We start from the raw sequence: 19,399 nt of genomic DNA on the forward strand, positions 1-19,399 counted from the left end.
AAGCCATGCACCAGGGAGTGGTCATAGTAGCAGAAAGAGCTGGGAAGGAAAACTCAAACAAAAAAAAATAACATGAATACTGAATATGTACAGAAAGTTCTGTCACTAGGCGTCATATCCTTTAAGTTACTTTTTTTTGGTTTTTAATTTTTTTCTAAAAGGTTTCACCATGTTAAAGTGATTAGTGTTGTAATGAAACAAGACTGGTTTTATTTTAATTGTCAATCACTCCCAGCATTCATTTCTCATTTATTTACCAGGTAATGGACCTCCCGGTGAATGGCTTGAGGATGGTTTTCGCCTGCGTGACTTGAATACAGTTACTATTGGGGACTTGCCTGCTCGATTGGACTGGTCTATCATAGGCTGAACTATTCTTCTTCTAGCATTAATAAACCTACAACAAAAAAGGAAAGCATATCGTTATTCAGATAAAGCATTCTTTAACACCGTTAGGTCCTCACTAAATGGAGGGCTGATCTAGTTCTCTCAACTGGTCTGTGTGCAGATTCAGATGCTGCAAAACCTGTAACCTCTCATGACCTTTGAGACTACAAGCTTGGGGTTTCTGAGTTGATTTATGTTTGCCTGCTTTTACCACAGTTGGACACTTCCATTTCATCTTTTCATGGGGGAATTAGCAGAGTTTTCAGGAAACAATACCGGCAATACTCTTTTCAATTCAGAAGGAAGACAAAAAAATTGGTGAAGGCAGAAAGATGTTCATAAGGGTATCTGTTACCTCCCCTAATTAGTGACATTTCTGTCTTATGTTCTCTGGCTTCTTTTTACAGGTTTTATCAAAACCTTCCCTACCTCTTGCAAACCTAATTCTATTTTAATGCCCACTATTAAGATAATGAACTGTGATGGCAGTACACCATCAAATGAGGGAACGTCTGGAGTTTTATCACCACTACCTCACACTGCTGGGGACTTCAGAGCAAAGCATTCCTTGTAGAGATTTCTTGGTGGGTTTTTTTTTCCTCCTCTTTATGCAAAGTCTGAGGGGTCAAGGCGAGGTCATAGCTATACAGTAATTGAATTTATAATCCTGTTTTCTCCAGCTAGGCCTGACCATTTACAGCAAACATCTTATTAAATTGTAATTACTGTACTACTGACAAAATCCCCTCCACAAATGAAAAGAAGCTCTTTTGAAATAAAAAGGTACTTAAAAATTTGTCATTTGAAACCATAGCCATAGATTATTTTTAACTCTTAAGCTCGATTAGTTTTGTAATTGTTATGCTGAAAATGATATTCAAAATCAAAAAAGACGACAGGTAATAAGAACAAAATCTCATCTTGGTCTATTCTGAATACAGCCTTAATGGCATTAAAACTGTAAAACACAAGAGCATAATCAATGAAAAATATTTTAATGTTCGGTGGTCAAACTTCATTCATTTTGATTTCACTGATCAGGGATCCTAGCCAACAGCACTCTGAAAAAGTCAGCCTCAACCAACTTCTCAGCCAAGTGGAGCGGAGAGTATTTTCTAACAAGATTTTCTTATTTTTACAAAACAAAATACAGTATTTACCAGTAGACAATGAAGTGTTAGTATAAATGAAACCAATATACTTGACAAAATAAATCATCAAAGCAGATCTTGTGAACCAGTATGCGGAACTTGTTTGCATTGTGTTCATTTGCTGCAAGCTCTTTTCTGTAATATCATTAAAGGTATCACAACATCCCAGCATGAATCTGGTCTGGCTGCTGATTGTTCTAAATTGCCATGGAACAGTGATAAAAAATATACAACTTTATACTCTTTTTACTTCAATAAGACACCCCTAGCAGAGAATACATTTGATTGCCCCGTCTCTCACACGCTTCTGAGTTCCATTCAATAAGTCATCAGAAAGTTAATCAAGGTGTGGGTCATGAATGATCAATCTGGTCTCACCAACATGCACTCTGGAAATGTTTCACACAGAGACATGCATAATCTGGGCCCTCTTGCAAAGCTTATGCACATATTTGGTCAGCATTGTGTTCATTTTCATACAACCTTCTAAGAAAAAAAATTAAACCACAGCAAACAGTGTTGCAAATCAGTTTATCATTATCTTGTACAAACCATGAAAATTAGAATCATGTGAGCAGAAGGTTAGAAGAATTCTCCTTTCTCATTATAAACACAGGTGTAGCACAAACACCATGTGAAATAAGCAATTAAAAAAAATCTGTTTTTTCCCCATTAGCTGCCTCAGCTCCATGACCAATTAGAAAATTGTTTAATATCAGTAATCTGCATTAGCAGAAAGCAATTTTCACAGCAACTCTCTTAAGTAAAAACAACAATAATCCCCCTCCCCAAGCCATTTGTTTTCGTAAGCCCCACAGGCTTGGGCTTTTAATGTTTCCCCCATCCTTGAAATGCAGACTGCTGAATGAATACCTGTCATAGTAGGAGGCCATTGGGGTAAGTGGGAAAGAGGGGCCCTTTCTGCTACCCCTCTGAGATCTGGGAACAGTTATATGTTAGTTGGCTTTCTATAAAAAAACCTTTTTAGGGACATTTTTTAACCCAAACCAACAGCTACACATCAACATCTTAAATAAACTGAGAACACTTACTAGTACAAATGACTAAACTTTTCAACCTTTCCCTATCTCCAAAAGATACACATTATTATTTAGCAGGTACCTTTTTTAATAAAGTGGTTAGTCTACTATTTACTAACAGTCATCAGTAAGAACTACCTACAGTCAACTATACTTTCACCTGTTTGCCCCACACTGCCACTTGGGATGTTTACTTCAACTACATTTTACACACAGGCACTTCATAATTATAGCCCTTTTAAACATTCTCACATGTATTTTATGTAAGTAGATATTCAGCAAAACAGCCATGTGTTTGGATGTCTTCAGGGTGAATTCAGACGCAAGAACATTTTCCTTCTGGGCAAAGTAATAAAATGACATTCTTGCTCCTCCCACTAGAAGTCAAACTGAGGTCAGCTCCCCATCCTTGTATCTGTTTAAATAAACTGGTCCAGCTGTTTGTTTCAAAAATGCCCTTTAACCTTCTGTCCCATCCTCCCTGCTTTTGTAACAGAACTCTTTACTTTGCATTATAGTAGTTTCCAAACTACTATGCATAAAAAAGTATCTACTTTCAAGTTACTTTTTTTTTCTGTGAACCAAAACCGCACATTAGATTAAAAGCATTTATGCATGTTGCATTAAGAAAGTAAAATTTGGTTAAATTATATTTATACATCACATTTCACAATTCTTCACAAAAGATATTCAGTTTTGTAGCGGAAAATATGGATATAGGAATACATTCTGCATGTTGCCTGTTCCTCTCCTTGAAAAGAAGTGCCAACAGCAAAATCATCATTTGAATTTGCAAAATTTTCCCTTGGTTAAATGATGGAAATCCTATCCACAACAAAGCAGTGGCACAAAATGTTATGAGGAAAAACTCCAACTGCCCCAGTACCCCATGTCACCCACATTTCCCAGATGGTAATATTCAATCATCTTTAGAAACCTTACTATATTAGGAAAAAAAGGACAAAAGGAATCAGGACTTATTTTTAAGAAAGTATTTTCCTGATAAAATAAATGCTTATTAAAACCTAATTTTCTCAAAATATCACCTATTATAAATTACAGTCTCTATTCAAGCAAAAACTTAAGCTCATGCATAAGGTATATGCATAATATTGCTATTATAAGTAAAGTTATATGCATGCTTGAATGTTTGCACAAAGTGGGGGGGTTTTAAACACACATCATGTATACCAATAAAGTTGCCCTGTTGTAGACTCTGCACCGAATAAGAGAGTCAATACCAATGCAATTTGTCAAAGTGGTAGTTAGGCTTACCGCAAAACTGAAAAAAGTTAGCTTGTTGCATGGAATTTGGTAAAGCAATGCAAATGCAAATGGAGCTTTTTGTGTGGTGTAAAAAACGGAACAGTTGGACAAATGTACAGGCTCAGGGAGGCTGAATTATGTTTTTAAGTTAAACTTATTTTTCCTCCCTTTTCAAAAACAATAGGTTGCATTCTTGCTTTATGAACCAAGAAAAAACTCCATCCAATTTGTGTAACTTCTCTCCAGTCTCTAAAGAGGAGCAAGAGGCCACTCTTACCCTTTTGTTAAAAAATGTATTTTGCAGGAATGTTATCTTTTAAACATCCCCCTGCTCCCAACCTGCTCCAGAAGTAGCTCTAATTCTCCTCCACTCCAAGGTCTCTCCGTTCTGACAATGAGCATCTCTGGTCACATGGATAAGATTCAGATCGAGACCCAGTGATGCAGCAATCTGCCTTTGAACTTTGACCTTCAGCTCAGCTGCCTACACTGGGATGCACAAGTTTTGTTTCCTCTCAATGAGAGGCAGCATGACTGGTGATGACAAAAGACTATTTTAGGTTGAAATTGGCTAAAATACCCCAGCCAGAAAGTTAATATTTTCACAGGGTCACAAAACCATTCAAAAGGCACATTTTGCTAGTTTCAGGTTACAGCCTGAATGGCATTTTTCAGAGATCTGTTCTTTTTTCTTTTGCTGCAGCTTCCTTTGCTTCTTGTGTGTAGTTCTCTGCAGTACTGGCTGAAAAGCATGTATTTCACACTTCTATTGCATGAATAAAATGAGGCCCTCCCTGGCTATCACAGTTTTCTAAAGTCATCCTTTGCTCAAAAATTTACATAGCTATGGAACCTTTCATTTTTCAGGTTCAGATTTAGATTTATTACAAGAATCCTACTGAAAATAGATAGAGTTCATCTTATAGACACGTTTCAGTGCCCCCCCCCCCCAAAAAAGAATATTTTCACAACCTTCCCAGTCTTTGAGCCCTCAGGACTCATGCTGTTTCTTGTCAATTTCACACCAGAGAGTGGTCCAGGGGTTTGCATATCAGGAGCACTGCTATTAAGTGCCAAAACCACTTTGTTTCTGTTCTTTTTGAAGTTTGTTCTAGCAATCCTGTCAACTACACGTTTAAGGGATTTTAAGAATAGCTACAAACACCATTGTTCATAACTCCTCTTGCAACTCTCCTTTTTAACAAGAATTATTTTTTAGCAATGAACACTCATTCCTGAATAGAAAGTATAAGCATATGTTAGGTTATGTCTTTGTACGTTCCATTAAAGTACCTAAATTAACAAACAGCATTATTTTTTTAAACAGATTATTTTAAAAATCATTACCTTCATCCCCATATTTTCAGCTCTGAGATTGGCAAAGCCTTCACCTTTCAAATTTGCCATTTCGCATCCAATTTGCTGGAACCATCTATTTATCTAGTATTTAAACGATTTTCCCAATGCAACACCTTTTGTCTCCAGCAAAAATAATTACAATGTGAAGTGTGCTAAATAGTGACTCTTGGATCATTACATTTCATTGTCACTTTATTCCTAACTCTCAATTATTTTCATTTTTCTCTTGTTTACATATTTTCCTGACCTTTTTAAGATAGTTCATTATGGGAAAAAATGTGGAAACCTATTTACACGTTTGCTACCTTCAAATGGTAAAAATGTACTTTAAAAACAGACTTGAAAATCTATTCAAGAATAAATAGATCCCTCAGTAATTATCAATACAAAAAGTAGTTGATTTCCCAAAGGTGTTACATTTCCACACCCTTAAAATGAAAAAATATATGTTAAAGGAGCTCTTGCTACAGGTATTAAAAAGTTCTGATCACAAACCTAGTTAGTGTGCTCAGTGACCCACAGCTACCAGTCATTAGCCATCCTTGCTTTCTGTACTCCTTTATTTGTGAAATAAAAGGTCTCAAGACACTCAAGAAAGTAGATTCAGTCTAAAGTCAAACCTTATGAAGTCATGTTTGGCAACTTTTCTTGGTTTCTCCTCCTCTGAAATGAAGACATTTGGAGACTGCAATACATCATTCACAACATTAAATGGAGGTAGGGAGGGAAGAGAATACATGCTCTGCTAACCGCCCACTTCAGAAACATAATATTGGAATTTACTCAAATCACAGCAAGTCCATCAATCAGGCATATCAGAAAATTCTCCTGAAAGATTTGTTTCCTCTTCTGGCAATATAGCAATATTTGTCAAATGACTGTATGGAGGGCTGGGTGTTGTGTAAAACAGCATTTAAGAGTGAACTACAAATAAAATACTATGCAAAACTAGTGATGAAAAACCACTAATTAGCTGACAAATTTAATGTAAAGCACTAATGAAAGCCATGTGCTGTGCTGCAATTTAGTTTTAAAAATAGCTTCTGACTTCAAGCATTACTATGTGACCCTACAAGTGTATTCACATTGTGCATTCAGAAAAGTTTCTTTAAAGCAGGGAAGCGCTATTTAATCTTTTGCAAGCAGAGCCTGCTAATGTACCAAGCATATCAAGTGCACAGATAGAAAGGATACAGATGTGATCAGGTATGCACACCCAGTAGGTATGCCTGGTATGCTCTACATTCACTAGCCTGAGATGTAAGGACCCTGTCTTTTGTTACTGTTCTGCTTGATCTTCTGTGAACACTTTCACAAACTTTTTCTTCTCCCATAATTCACTTCCTCGTTAAATCACCATAGGACACATCCTGTCTTCATGGCCCAGCCCAAATACATAGTATGAGTCTGAAAGGGCACTGTACCACCAAAAAAATATTCTGAAGGGCACTTCAGAATGAGCAGTGAAGATGAGCCTGTGAGCAGTCTTCACACAATGTAGTCTACAGACCTGCTTATTTTTAACCAAAAAAATATTCTGAAGGGCACTGTACCACCAGTGAAGCCTCCTTATTTTTAAACCAGGTTCAGCCCCCTGCTCTGTGATGAACATCCCAGAAACTTCCTAAACACCAAGCTATTGCTTGTCCTAGGTGTTTTTCTCCCTCCCTCCTATTCTTTTAACCAAACATTTCAACATGCCCAATGGAAGTTTTACTGACAAACTGGCTATTTCTAATTTTTGTTGAAAAATTACTGAGCAGCTGTACTCCAGAATCCTATACTTCTCCTACTTTGTGTGCTACTGAAACATACCACATCTGCCTCCAGCTATCTTGTGGGAGATCTACTGATCTCCAGTTACCTTTTAAGGACTGTTGCAACCCATCAGTACTAAGGCTGCTATAACTTACCCCAAATCTTAATCAGGCCCTTTTAAGGACCTGGAATCAAAATAACATTGGTCATCACAATCATAGAAATGCTCTCCATAAGCAGTTTCAGCATCCTCAGCTTCTACCTAGAAGTGAACCATTCCCTGCTTGTAAATAATTTATCCTTGCAGACATACCAAATTGCCTCTGCTGGGTTACAGGTATGTAGAGCACATATCTACCCTTCGGAAATGTCCTTCTAAATGCTTATAACAGAGAACATTGCAGAGCATTCCCTCTCTGCAGGTTTTGAGGAGAGCCAGAGATGGAATGCAAATTTTCTACCCTCCATTCACTTTCATCTGTGCAATTTTTGGCACTTGCAGAAAGGCTCAAAACTGGTCATCAACTCTGAAGGAATTCTAGGGGTAAACCATGACTCTTAAACCTCTGCACTTCACAACAGCCTGAATCTGAACTTTATAACACAGGCCCACATTTGTTGCATGCAGCCATTTACAAGGCAATCAAATAGCCAGACTTCAAAATCTAACTTCCACCTAGTGACTTAAGGTACATCCACACAGCTGTGCCACAGGTCTGTGCTGCCCACTCCAAGTGCCAGAAATGAGGCAATGCAGTCACTCTGAAGCAGACCAGAGCATGTGCCAATAAGCAGGTCCAGAGAAGGGCAGAGCATGCCCCATTCACATGCTCCCACTCTGTGCATGCCAAATCCTGAAAATGAAGCAATGTAGCCACTGTAGAAAACATCTTGTGTACATGTCCAAAGCTGCTCTCAAGCTCTCTCTCTCTCTGTCTCTCTGGGCCTGCTTATTGGCATGCACTCTGTGCTGCTTCAAGGTGGCTACATTGCCTCATTTCTAGCACTTGGAGTAGGCAACGTGCAGTTTGGCCACAGTGCCAAGAGTGATATAGAGGTGGTGGGAACATGCTTTTACAGTCCATGATACATTGCACATTGTGCTGGGAAGGTTCTGAAGTCCAGATGCTTCTAATTTAAGGACCAACTAGAATGAGTTGAGGGCAGCCAACCAAAACCCTGGAGGAACCAATTAAGGGCCACATAGGTATAGAGTCCCCCTGAAGACAAGGAAAAAACTATACTTTTATTTGTGACAGCAAATATACCCAAGTAGGTTCACACCGTTCCAACCATAAAATTAGTCTACAAAGTGCCACCCTTTCCTCTGCCTTTTGCCTAACTTCAGACTTACGTGGCTCACTACCTCTCTCTGGCCCTGAGAAATCACCAGCAGCTCTGGTTCTATTGCCCCTGGTACACATTACATATATTACACAATTAACTGATTAATCACTCAATAATTTTAGACCAGCCACACATGCAAAGTACTTATCACACAATAAAAATGTCCACCCAGCTATAAAAAGAGCCAACCAGCTATAAAGTTAGTGCTTGAGAATGTGTAACAACTCTATTACTGGTTTCTATCCAACTTTAATTTGAATATGTAGCAGGGCCCGATGACAATTTGGTCCCTGCCGTCATTGCTGAGATTACAAACGAATCTCAGTTGTGGTGGTGGTTTTGTGACATGGGTTTTTGCTCAGCACCAATTCTCTTTGCATCATTTATGACAAGATAGTTGTGTAGGAACAGGTTTCAGCCACTACTAACCCAAAAGTCATGGGTTTGAACAAAATGAACCTCTTGTTGAATCACCATTCAACAAGAACTGACCAAGCTTTTTCTGTTTCAAGCTTTATTTTCAGTGACAAGAGCTCCACCTTGTTTAGAAATTCACTCCGTGAAGGAAATCACATTATTTTTGCTTGGAGTCCCTATTCACAATGACATTTTGAGTTCAAGAGAAGAAACTGGATTACCCCCAAAAGTGATGAAATAAAATGCATGGGGCAGTTTAGAGAGGTATGGATAGAAAGGGCTTGCAAGATCTTGGGACAAACAGTTTATATGCAAGTCTCAGTTAATGTAAATCAATGATGTTACACTGATTTACTCCAAGTGAGAAGCTGACACTATCTGGGTCAAAGGTAGAATTTAAAATGGAGCAACTGATATTATAGCATTTCAGGCATCACATTTTATCGTAGTCAAAAAGTCGCAACAACTACTGTGCTTGGGAAAAAAATATTCTGTGAAACTGTTACATGACCTAGATTTTGTTTAGGACTGCAGCGGTAGTGTTTTCTTTAAATGGTATCTTCTGTTATTTTCTCTTGTTTAAAAAAAATAAAAGAATCTTTAATGCTGTTATAGCCAGCTATACGTCATTCACACTGGATCATTTTAGACCAGACTGGGCAAAATGCACACCCTCAAAAGCACTTCCTTCCCATATGCCTCTGGCTGCATTTCATTTTTTGAGAAGAGAAAATTGTTTTATCCAACAAGGAGGCAACATTTGCCCCATTTTTAATATTTCAGGCTGACTTTTTAACCACTCAAAAATGCAGTTTGTTTTATGTAGGTGCAGCCTGAAGCAGTTTATGATGTAAGTGAGAGAGAGGGTCTCTGAGGGCACAGTTCTCAGCTTGTTGGTGTTTCAATTCTCAATGGTTAATCGCTGTACACCATTCTCAGCAACTGTTGACACAAAATAGGTGGAGATCAGGTCTGTGCAAGCAGAAAATACCAGAAAGGCAAACTATATGTAAACACACTTAAGATAGATTTGACAAGAATAGACCAAAACCTGACTTGCAAAGAAATGACAAACCATTACTCCTCTCTCTCTCTCTCTAGCTCTCTCTCACTCTTTTGTGCTGAGGTTACTTTTCCTAACAACAACAAAAATTCTCTTTCATTTCCTTTTAAAGAAAAATTGAATGTACTGAGATGTATTTACAGAAGACAATGAGGCACGAGGAATTCTACTCTTGATTGTTCTGCCGCAATGATTATGGGTATCTTAGATGTTTTTGAAGTAGAACTCCATTTCTACATGGCATATACCTGAATATGAACTTTCTTTATTATTTAAAAAAACAACAAAAGAGTAACTCACAGAGAATGGTGACCCGTAGCCTAATACAGCAGACTAAAGCAAAAAGGGGAAAATAGAGCAACCGGAGAATGTTTGAACAGTGCCTTTTAATCTTATCTTCATGACACCTGACAGCACATTAGTTATAGAATATTAATGCACCCACTAAAAAGTTTGTCATGTACAAAACTACCATATAAAAAGATGGAATGCCTGAGGGAAAAACAATTTTTTGCTGCATATTAACTTCTAAAATGCCAAGCCTCTTGCTTGTTATGTTGTTGGCACGTATACCTTGTTTGCAACATTCTGCTAAGCAAGATGACTTCCTTCTCTTATAAAAAAAAGTGTGTTTATGTTGACATGTATTTTATAGTTTTTTAAACTTGTACTTTATTTGCTACATACACAACAGTCATTGTTTCTAACTTGTGGAAAATTATTCAAAGTTCACTTCCTTTGTTCTAGTTCCAGTTTATCCAAAGAAGGTCTCTCCATAACTAGCAAGTTGTTATGAAGGAGATGGAATGCAACCCTGTGCCAAAGGAGTGCTTACGGCCTGGGTACTATGACTGAAGTCTCACTCAAGGTCTGTTACAAAGGTTTAAATAAAACTTGTGCTAGCTCTCTGTACAGAGATGAGTTTCACCTACAAGGCCCATAGTTAAGTCTTTTGAACAGATCAAGGTGAAGATTATGGGACCAAGGTCTAGCTTAATTGTGAAAATCACAGTTGAACAGAGCACCAGCACAAGGCCTCAAAACAAAGCTTACAGTAACTGCAGGTGCTCTGCTGGTCCTCTGCTGAGGGATGAAGTTCACCTACCCTGTATGTCCTGCACACATCTGCTCTCCAGTAGAAAAGTACATGGTAAAGCAGTCTCCTCAATTCTGGTTTTCCTAAAAAAATTCAGCGGTCCCCTGAAACAGGAGGGACCATAACAGGTAGTTATCTCCATATTCCTAAATATGTGCAAGGACCAAACCTTATCTCACTAGTCTGAGTCCCCTTTGCTGAAGCAATCTATTCCTAGTCAGAGCACATGTTTTATGATGGTAGATGTCAGGAAGAGTATGACAGGGATAGATCACTCTGGATCTATCTAGATGTTCATATGCTGTCCCTCAAAAGCAGTGATACTCTACCTCTCCAGCCCACAGGGATTGAGAAGTGATGCAAGGCCAATCTGAGGGCTGGATCCCATGTATGGGGTTGGTCCATGGGCCGTTCCAGAGTAGGGTTGGGGCTCAGGGTCAGTCCCTGGGTGGAATCTGGCATAGAAGCATGACCTTGCTTGCCAAATCTGGCTGCAGCACAGCTCTATATGCCAATCCAACCTTGAATACTGGATCTGGCTGTCGACAGACTGCACACCAGTGAGATCTGGAACACAGGACTATGCTATCTAGACTACAGGGTTCCCACTGGGTCCAGAAATTTGTTGGTGGGGGAGCAGCATGAGCATCAATTGCCACAGCTCTGGGAACAATTAACACTGCTACTGATCACACATTGTCAAATTTTTGGACCTGGGGAGGACCCCATGACCCAGATGACACAGAGCTAGATCTGGCCACAGTCTAGAGGTTGAGACAGTCGTAAAGATTATGAAGCCAGTGCAGTAGACTACAGTCTTTCTATTAACATGCATCTAGTATATTCAAAAATATATGCAGTAATTCAGTCTCCATATTAGATTAACTTACATTAGCCTGGATCCAGGTAGTGGTACAGCCTTGAAAATATTTGATACAAAAGTGCTCTTCCTGGCAGAACTCACATTTGGGTATTAAACTCTACTCTTACTCAGGGCACCAAAAACTCCAAAGTTGCTTTAAACAAAGAATGTGGGACAAACTTACACTAGCTTCTGATGTAGATTTTACTCTCTAAAACAATTGTTTTGTCTTAGAGAGTAAAAACAATTGTAAAAACACCTCATAATGGGAGTTCAGATGCTCTCCACTGCACTCCTGTTGAAGCTGGACCACTATAGCAAGATTCATTGGGCCAGTGAAGGTAAACTAGAGTAAACATGACTTTGAAGTCCAGTGGTAAGGGTGTTCTGCTTGGAATGGTAGTCCTGGGTTTTGGTTCCTGGTCACAGGACTGAATCTGCATTTTATCCAATAACTCTTTGGAGCAGGAACTAGAACACAGAATGCCCTCACCACTGCACCACAAGTCCAGCTCTTGCTTCATTTCGCTCTGGCCCTTTGCAGCTTGCTTCCCCTTCTGTCCTCAGTGGCTCAGAAGAGTAGTAGAGAGTGTCACCATTCCAGCCTTGTCTCCAGCCTGACTAGCATATTATAAGTCCTTGGAAGAGCTCTAACCACTAGGCTCCATTATAAAATCTGGGTAGCACAAAATTCTCCTCTTCTGGGTGCATTTTAAAGGAAAAGAGTGAGCTGGGCATCTCTACCAAACAACTAATTAAGGACCTAGATTCAGAAAGTAGTTTTGTGTTGTGAACCCCTGCCTCACACACCTTCCTAGCCATAGCCTGTAGATAAGTCAAGGAGAGAGGTTGGATTTTAGATATACCCATCTTTTCAACATTTCCTATTGGCTGTCTCTTGGTAGACCTACCCAGTCTTACGTGCTTTACTCTCCTCAGCTGCTGTGTAAGGAATTTAGCTGCCTAATGCAGGTTTGTGAATTGCAAATCCAGAGCCAGTACCTAAAAACTAGACATGGCAATGCTGCACATCACTTGCCTAAATCTCTTTGCAGATCTGGGCCTGAGTCACCTGAACATATACAACGCATTCAAGCTTGGGATGTAAAACATAAAATTGGTACATTAGTAACTGCTAAACTGTATTTTTAGAATGATGACTTTACTGAATTAAAAGAAAAATAATCAGAAAAAGTAGTACCAATGGTGTACTTCTAAGATCTTTTGACATGACAATACCTGATGGTTTCTAAATTCACAACTCTTCTCCCTGCAAGCTATTTGCTCAGCTTTTCTAATAATACCTTGGTTGTCTGGCAACTCTCCAGGGCTGTCTAAGGCAATATGCAAGCTAAACATTTTTTGACTGATTTCAATATTTTCTTATGAGTAACTATACAGTATTTTACCTAGTGAATATTCCTGATTGCTGTAATTTAAGAACAGAGAAATAGACTACAGATGTAATATTATTATTACAATTGGCATTCAAGGTGAAAGGCATAACAATTAGCTAAGACTTAGTGAAAACATAAATGTAAAAACTGTTTTAAAATCCCTGCACATGGTATATTTGGAACAGCTAATTTACCACACATATTCTGAATTGTTTGAATAGTAATTTACTTGGCAAGATTCCCTTTTCTGTTGGTTTCTTTCTTTCTTTCTTTCTTTCAATTTAGTCCACTTTCTTATGACTTAAGCTTATAATTCTACTTTACCTTATGCTGAGTAACAAACATGGCACAGTGTTAAATTGCTTTCAATCTTGCATAGTCTTTTCCAAAATGTTTTTCATGCTTTAATATTAAACCTAATATTATCAATAAAGCAGTGTTTAAATAACCTCTGTAAGTGAATTATTAAATTATATAAAAAAGAAAAAGCAAAACAATTCCTGAAATCTGATAATCTCTGATTGAATTTAGATTGCTGAAGCTGAGAGCGTAATTTGTGTATGTTTAAACATTTACAAGTAAATAAGTACCTGTATTTACGGTATATTTGATTACTCATAAGAGTATTTATTATGTTATTGCACAGATTCAAATTGCATCTTGACCTTTACTAGTTCAAACTGTTTACTGTAACAAAAGCAATAACATACACATCTGAAAACAAGCATATATTTTACTTGCCTTTGGCCCCAAACCTATAAATGTGGCATGTTTTGGAAAGGCAGTAAAATGTGTATTTTGCCTACTTACTCCACTCTGCAGTTATGGGCAATGTGGGTAAAATTTCACTCCTACATGGAGGACCAGCCCCCTGTCCATTCTCCACTTAATGCAACCCCTCTTATGCCCTAAAAATAGTGCTTAAGTGGATCTTAAGTGGTCATGTGCTTGCCTTCTTGCACAGGGGTGAATTTCTCCCTCAGTAAAGTAATCTAGCAAAGCTGGTGTCTATATCAAGCATTCAGTTCAACTCTTCTGAAGTCAATGGGAGGCTTTCCTTTTGCCCAAAGGGAGTTTGAATGGGGTCTAACTGAAAACTATGGTAATTTGTGTTTAGTATAATGCCATCTCATAGACACTAGTGGTAGCATGTCTAATGCTATGACTTATTTGAGGTCTATTTCAAATAAGTCAAATCCCAACTCACTTCCCAGGGGAGGGGAAGAAATCTCCAGCAGTTGGGAAAAGAGTAATCTGGTCACAACTAGCAGGGCTGGCTGTTGGTTCATCCATCCCTCTCATCCCATTACATTGAGAGGTAGTTAAGAACTCCTCCCTCCCCCTCCCCGGGGCCCAATTCCTTCTTAATGCACTTATTCCTACTTAGTAAGTAAAGGGGATGAAGATGATGAAGCTGAAGATGATGTCTTGGGCAAAGGAAACTCACTGCCTGTACAATACCCTGCATCAAATGGAGATCAGCGGCTCAGTTATTACACTCTACCCCACCACAAGCTGCCAATTTCATATTGGCAGAGGCATAAAGAGAAGCTCTCAGGCCCACCACAAACAGCCCAGTAGAGAGGAAGAAGATGAAGGGACTAATTGTCCTATGACAGAAAAAACTAGATAAAGGGGAAGTACTCCTGAGGAAGAAGCAGTAGGCCTGCCATGCTCACTACAGATAAGTAAGAATTATTTGTGGGTGATGGCTGGCAAAGTCATATGGGGTGTATGTTTTGGGAAGGCAATTGTGAGGGGCCTATATAGCAATAAGGGATCTGAAGGGTCTTGCATATTATAAGTACAGCTGGAAGTACCACATAAGCTAAGGCTACCTGATCCTTTCTGTTATTGATGTGGATCAGGTGAGGGAACACCTTGAGACACTGGATATGCACAAGTCCATGGACCCAGATGCAATGCACCCGAGAGTCTTGAAAGAGCTGGCAGACATCATTGAATCCCCCTTGGCAGGGATATTTGAAAAATCGTGGCACTCGGGCGATGTCCCAGATGACTGGAAAAAAGGCAATGTGGTCCCTATGTACAAAAAAGGGAAGAGAGATGACCTGGGGAACTACAGACCAACCACTCTGATGTCCATCCCTGGAAAAAGCCTGGAGAAAATTGTCATGGGATCCATCAACACCAGACTAACAGAAGGCAAACGTCTGAATGACAGCCAACATGGCTTTGTGACTGGCAGGTCTCGCCTGACCAACCTCATTGCCTTCTATGACCAGGTAACATATGCCCTGGACAAGGGAGATGATGTGGACATCATTTACCTAGACCTCAAGAAGGCCTTTGACCTAGTTCCCCATGATGACCTCATGGTTAAGCTGGGGACCTGATGGCTAGGCAACTGGCTACAGGGTCAGACCCAAAGAGTACTAGTTGAAGGAAGCAAATCAACATGGCACAGGAGTCTCTCAGGCCTCTGTACTCTGACTGGTACTCTTTAACATTTTCATCAACGATCTAGATTCGGGAGTCAGACGTGAACTGGCCAAGTTTGCAGATGATACCAAATTATGGGGGAGGGCCATCACACCACAGGACAGGCTGGGAATACAGGCCAACTTGGACATACGCTCAAGGTGGGCTGACCAAACCAGATGGCCTTCAATGCAGAGAAGTGCAAGGTGCTGCACCTCAGTAGGAAGAACCCTCAGCACACTTACAGGCTTGGCAGTGCTACGCTCGCTAGTACCATGACCAAAAGGGACTTGGGGGTCTTGATTGACCACAAGATAAATATGAGCCACCAATGTGATGTGGTGGCAGGCAAAGCTAACCAAACTCTGGCATGCATCCACTGATGAATCTCAAGCAAAACCAGGGAAGTCATCCTCCTGCTTTACTCAGCCCTGGTGAGACCACAGCTGGAGCAGTGCATCCAGTATTGGCTCCCCCACTTCAGGAAGGATGTGGAGAAGCTTGATATAGTCCAGAGGAGAGCCACTTGTATGATCCAAGGCCTGGAGGGAAGGCCATACAAGGAGAGGCAGAAGGACTTGGGACTCTTCAGTCTGGAGAAGAGAAGACTCAGGGGGGACTTGGTGGGAGCCTACAACTTCATAAGAGGGGTACATCAGGACCTGGGACAACATCTGTTCACCAGAGCTCCCCAAGGAATAACAAGGTCTAAACTCCAGAAAGGGTGATTTAGACTGGATATAAGAGAAACGTTCTTTATGGTGCATGTGTCCAGGGTCTGGAACAAGATCCCCCCAGAGGTGGTCCAAGCACCTACTCTAGACTCCTTCAAAAAACAGCTGGATTTATTTCTTGCTGGGGTCACTTGATCCCAGCTAACTTCCTGCCTATGGCAGGGGGGCTCAACCCAATGATCTCATGAGGTCCCTTCTAGCCCCTAATGTCTATGATATTCTATGAAATCTATGAAGTTATAAGACTGTATTTTTGGTCATTTTTAACTTTGCCAATCTTGGTGTGAAATTATCCATGTCAGGTGTCTGCCTCAGGCTGTTCTTTTTTTTCAGTTTCAGCAAAAACGGTTCAGCTGTTTTTGAGAAAGAAATTAAGAGAAAATATGTTGTTTTGCCCATGTTAAAACATTCCTGCAACTGTTTTGTTGAGAAACTCTAGCACAGTGATTCTTATCCAGGGGCCGTGGCCCCCTGAGATGCCTTGAGATCGTTTCAAGGGTGCCACAGGTAGCACTATTAGGTTTGCAAACATGATTCACAAGATAAACCCATATATTTCAAATAAGTGTCCATTGGGTTAAAAACATTCTGACCTGTTGTAGCCTTTTTGAGATTTTTGCAATAGAAAAATTGCTTTATGATTTTTCCATAGTCAAAAAACAGTGAAAACTAAGAACTGGCATTTTCAGAGAGGTGTTTTGAGTCTAATGAAAGGTGCCTGGCATCTAACAAAGGGTGCCTTGACTCTAAAAAGGTTAAGAACCACTGCTCTATCACTTGGGAGCAAGGACTTAAATGTAGCAGACAGCACTGAATTAAGTGTCAGGGCCATTCACATGAGACAAAAGCCCAAATTTGGCCATATTTAAGCCCCTTAAAAATCTCTGTTTGCACAAGTTCCACAGAGGCTGGTTAGAGTCTAAATTCTCCAAACAGTCTGTCTGTACAGGACCTGCTATAGCTCAAAGCTATGAAGGCTGAGTAGGGCTTTCCCTATGATTGCTGCTCCTGACTGCTGTAGGCCACTCTGGGACTGATCAGGATAAATGGACTGTATCTCCCATTTCTCAATGCTCTCAGCTGGCATCCAAGTATCACTGAGCATGGTAGAAGTGACAGTGGCTGAGTCCATGGGAAAAGTGATAGATTGAGATAAAGATCCTTATTAGATGAGAAGACTGGGATAAGAACCAGCAATGGGGGAGACAACAGGCAATGTGTTTTACCCAGTGAAGTATATCAGGTGTGCCTGGACACACCCTGACACAGCTAATCTGTTTCATTTGGCAATATCTACTTCTCGCCTATATGTTCATTTTCTGGGTGCCTAAACTGGAACTCTGAGATGTGATTTGCAGACATGCTAATTACACACAGTTGCAACTGCAGTCAATGAAAGCTATGCTTGGAACATATAAAATACTTTACTTTGCTCAGTTCTCAGAAAGCTTAGGACCCAGACATCTTCAATTGGACACCAAAATTAATGGAAATCTGTAAACTTAATCTCTCCGTGCCTCAATTTTCCAGATATAAAATGGGGATAATAACATTCTCTCACCTCACAGTGGTGTTAGGAAGCTAAATTAATGTTTGTAAAGCACTCAGATTCTACAGTGATGAGCGAGGCAGAAAAGCCCATGAGGAAATGAATAATTCAGTCTTCAGAATAAAGTTTGAATAGCATGCTGCAAAGCAAGCTTGAACAACAAGGATAAAACAAAATAGTGGATGGCTGCTCATTTGAAGCATGTGACTGCTCATTCATTGCACAATTTCCATCTCAGGCACTAAATGAAACAAGGATATTGTGGAAAAAGTAGTATGAGATCACATAATTAAAGATGCTATAATTATGCAAAGCAACTGGTGTTTTGTAATTTTTGAGTGTTGAACTTTATAGAAATATAGAAATATTCAGAAAAGGGTTATTTATCTATATTTGTATGCATCTGTATATACATATACACATTATATATAGATTGGGTATAAATACTTACGCACCTCTATATAGTTCTATAGATGTCCACTGATGTTAAAACACACAGAGATGCTTCTACACTTTTGTAGCACTTGATGAGGATTGCTTTGCCTCCTCAGAGTGCCAGAAGTAATTATTTAACATTAGTTCTTAACAGGAACAGGGTCAGTTGGGATGTAGTAAACAAGGAAATTGTATAGATTGTTCAATATACCCTATTCTAGCTCTCTGCTAAGGTAATAAATGATTGTATCACACCTTCTGGATGTTTCAATCACAGAGCAGTAGTTTTTTATCACAGGGGAAAAGCACCTTATTAACCTCTGCTCTGTTGGGTTCTCTCTATGTCCATATATGCAACACTGTCAAGGTCATACAACTGCCCCTTCTGGTTCATGTTCCCATGATCTGAACCCTAAACCTCTAAGGGGTTAAATGACTAACAAGACAAAGCTTTCAATGGTTGATATAGACTAACAGCTTATTGAACTCTGCTATCATAGTAACTACAGCAATAATGTCACCCATTAATGTCTCCTTCTGCCCAACTATTGCAGAAGACAGTTCCAAAGAACACTCAGTTTGCAATCAGAATATTTATAGAAATTACCTATGTGGCAATTCCAACATCAACAATATTTCAGTTCAAAACCACAGCATTTTTAAGATATCTGTTCAGCCATGAGTACATTTTGTAGCACATCTCACACCTTCAATCCATGCATGCACCCTTCATCTACCAACACTGGGAGATGTGTCAGGTGAGGCAACAATGAGACAACATTCTGAGTGTGCATAGAAAAATCAGTATCTTTTCATTAAGTTTTTTAACAGAAAATTAAAGTACAAAACAAGCATTTGTTGCAAAGGCATCCAAAATATGACAGAAAAAATAGTTCAAATGTTTTCAAGCTGCATAAAACAAACCTTCTCTTCACTGACTTTTTTGTGGCAAAGTTATAATTCTATCCAGAAAATCCAACATTCCCTGTCTGGGCTAACTACCATGCTACCAGACATGAGTTTATGTTTTTCATGCACATTTCATGTATTCCCACATGCTGTGTTGCTGCCAATAATTTATGACTGATCTGCACCC

The 19,399-nt window shown here is 39.5% G+C and overlaps 1 protein-coding gene across 2 annotated transcripts in view; it reads right to left on the reverse strand.

The window, feature by feature from the left end:
* The window catches only part of MEIS1 (Meis homeobox 1), a 163,945-nt gene that overhangs the window by 5,315 nt on the left and 139,231 nt on the right, over positions 1-19,399 (reverse strand). For both annotated transcript variants that reach the window (XM_019516572.1, XM_019516573.1), the window contains exon 10: positions 339-397. In XM_019516572.1, coding sequence (XP_019372117.1) covers positions 339-397 — 59 coding nt within the window. The remainder of the gene's footprint in view (positions 1-338; positions 398-19,399) is intronic.

The sequence above is a fragment of the Gavialis gangeticus genome, unplaced genomic scaffold (genome assembly GCF_001723915.1).
Source record: "Gavialis gangeticus isolate Ggan-Ray unplaced genomic scaffold, GavGan_comp1, whole genome shotgun sequence".
In the NCBI taxonomy this organism is placed as follows: Eukaryota; Metazoa; Chordata; order Crocodylia; family Gavialidae; genus Gavialis; species Gavialis gangeticus.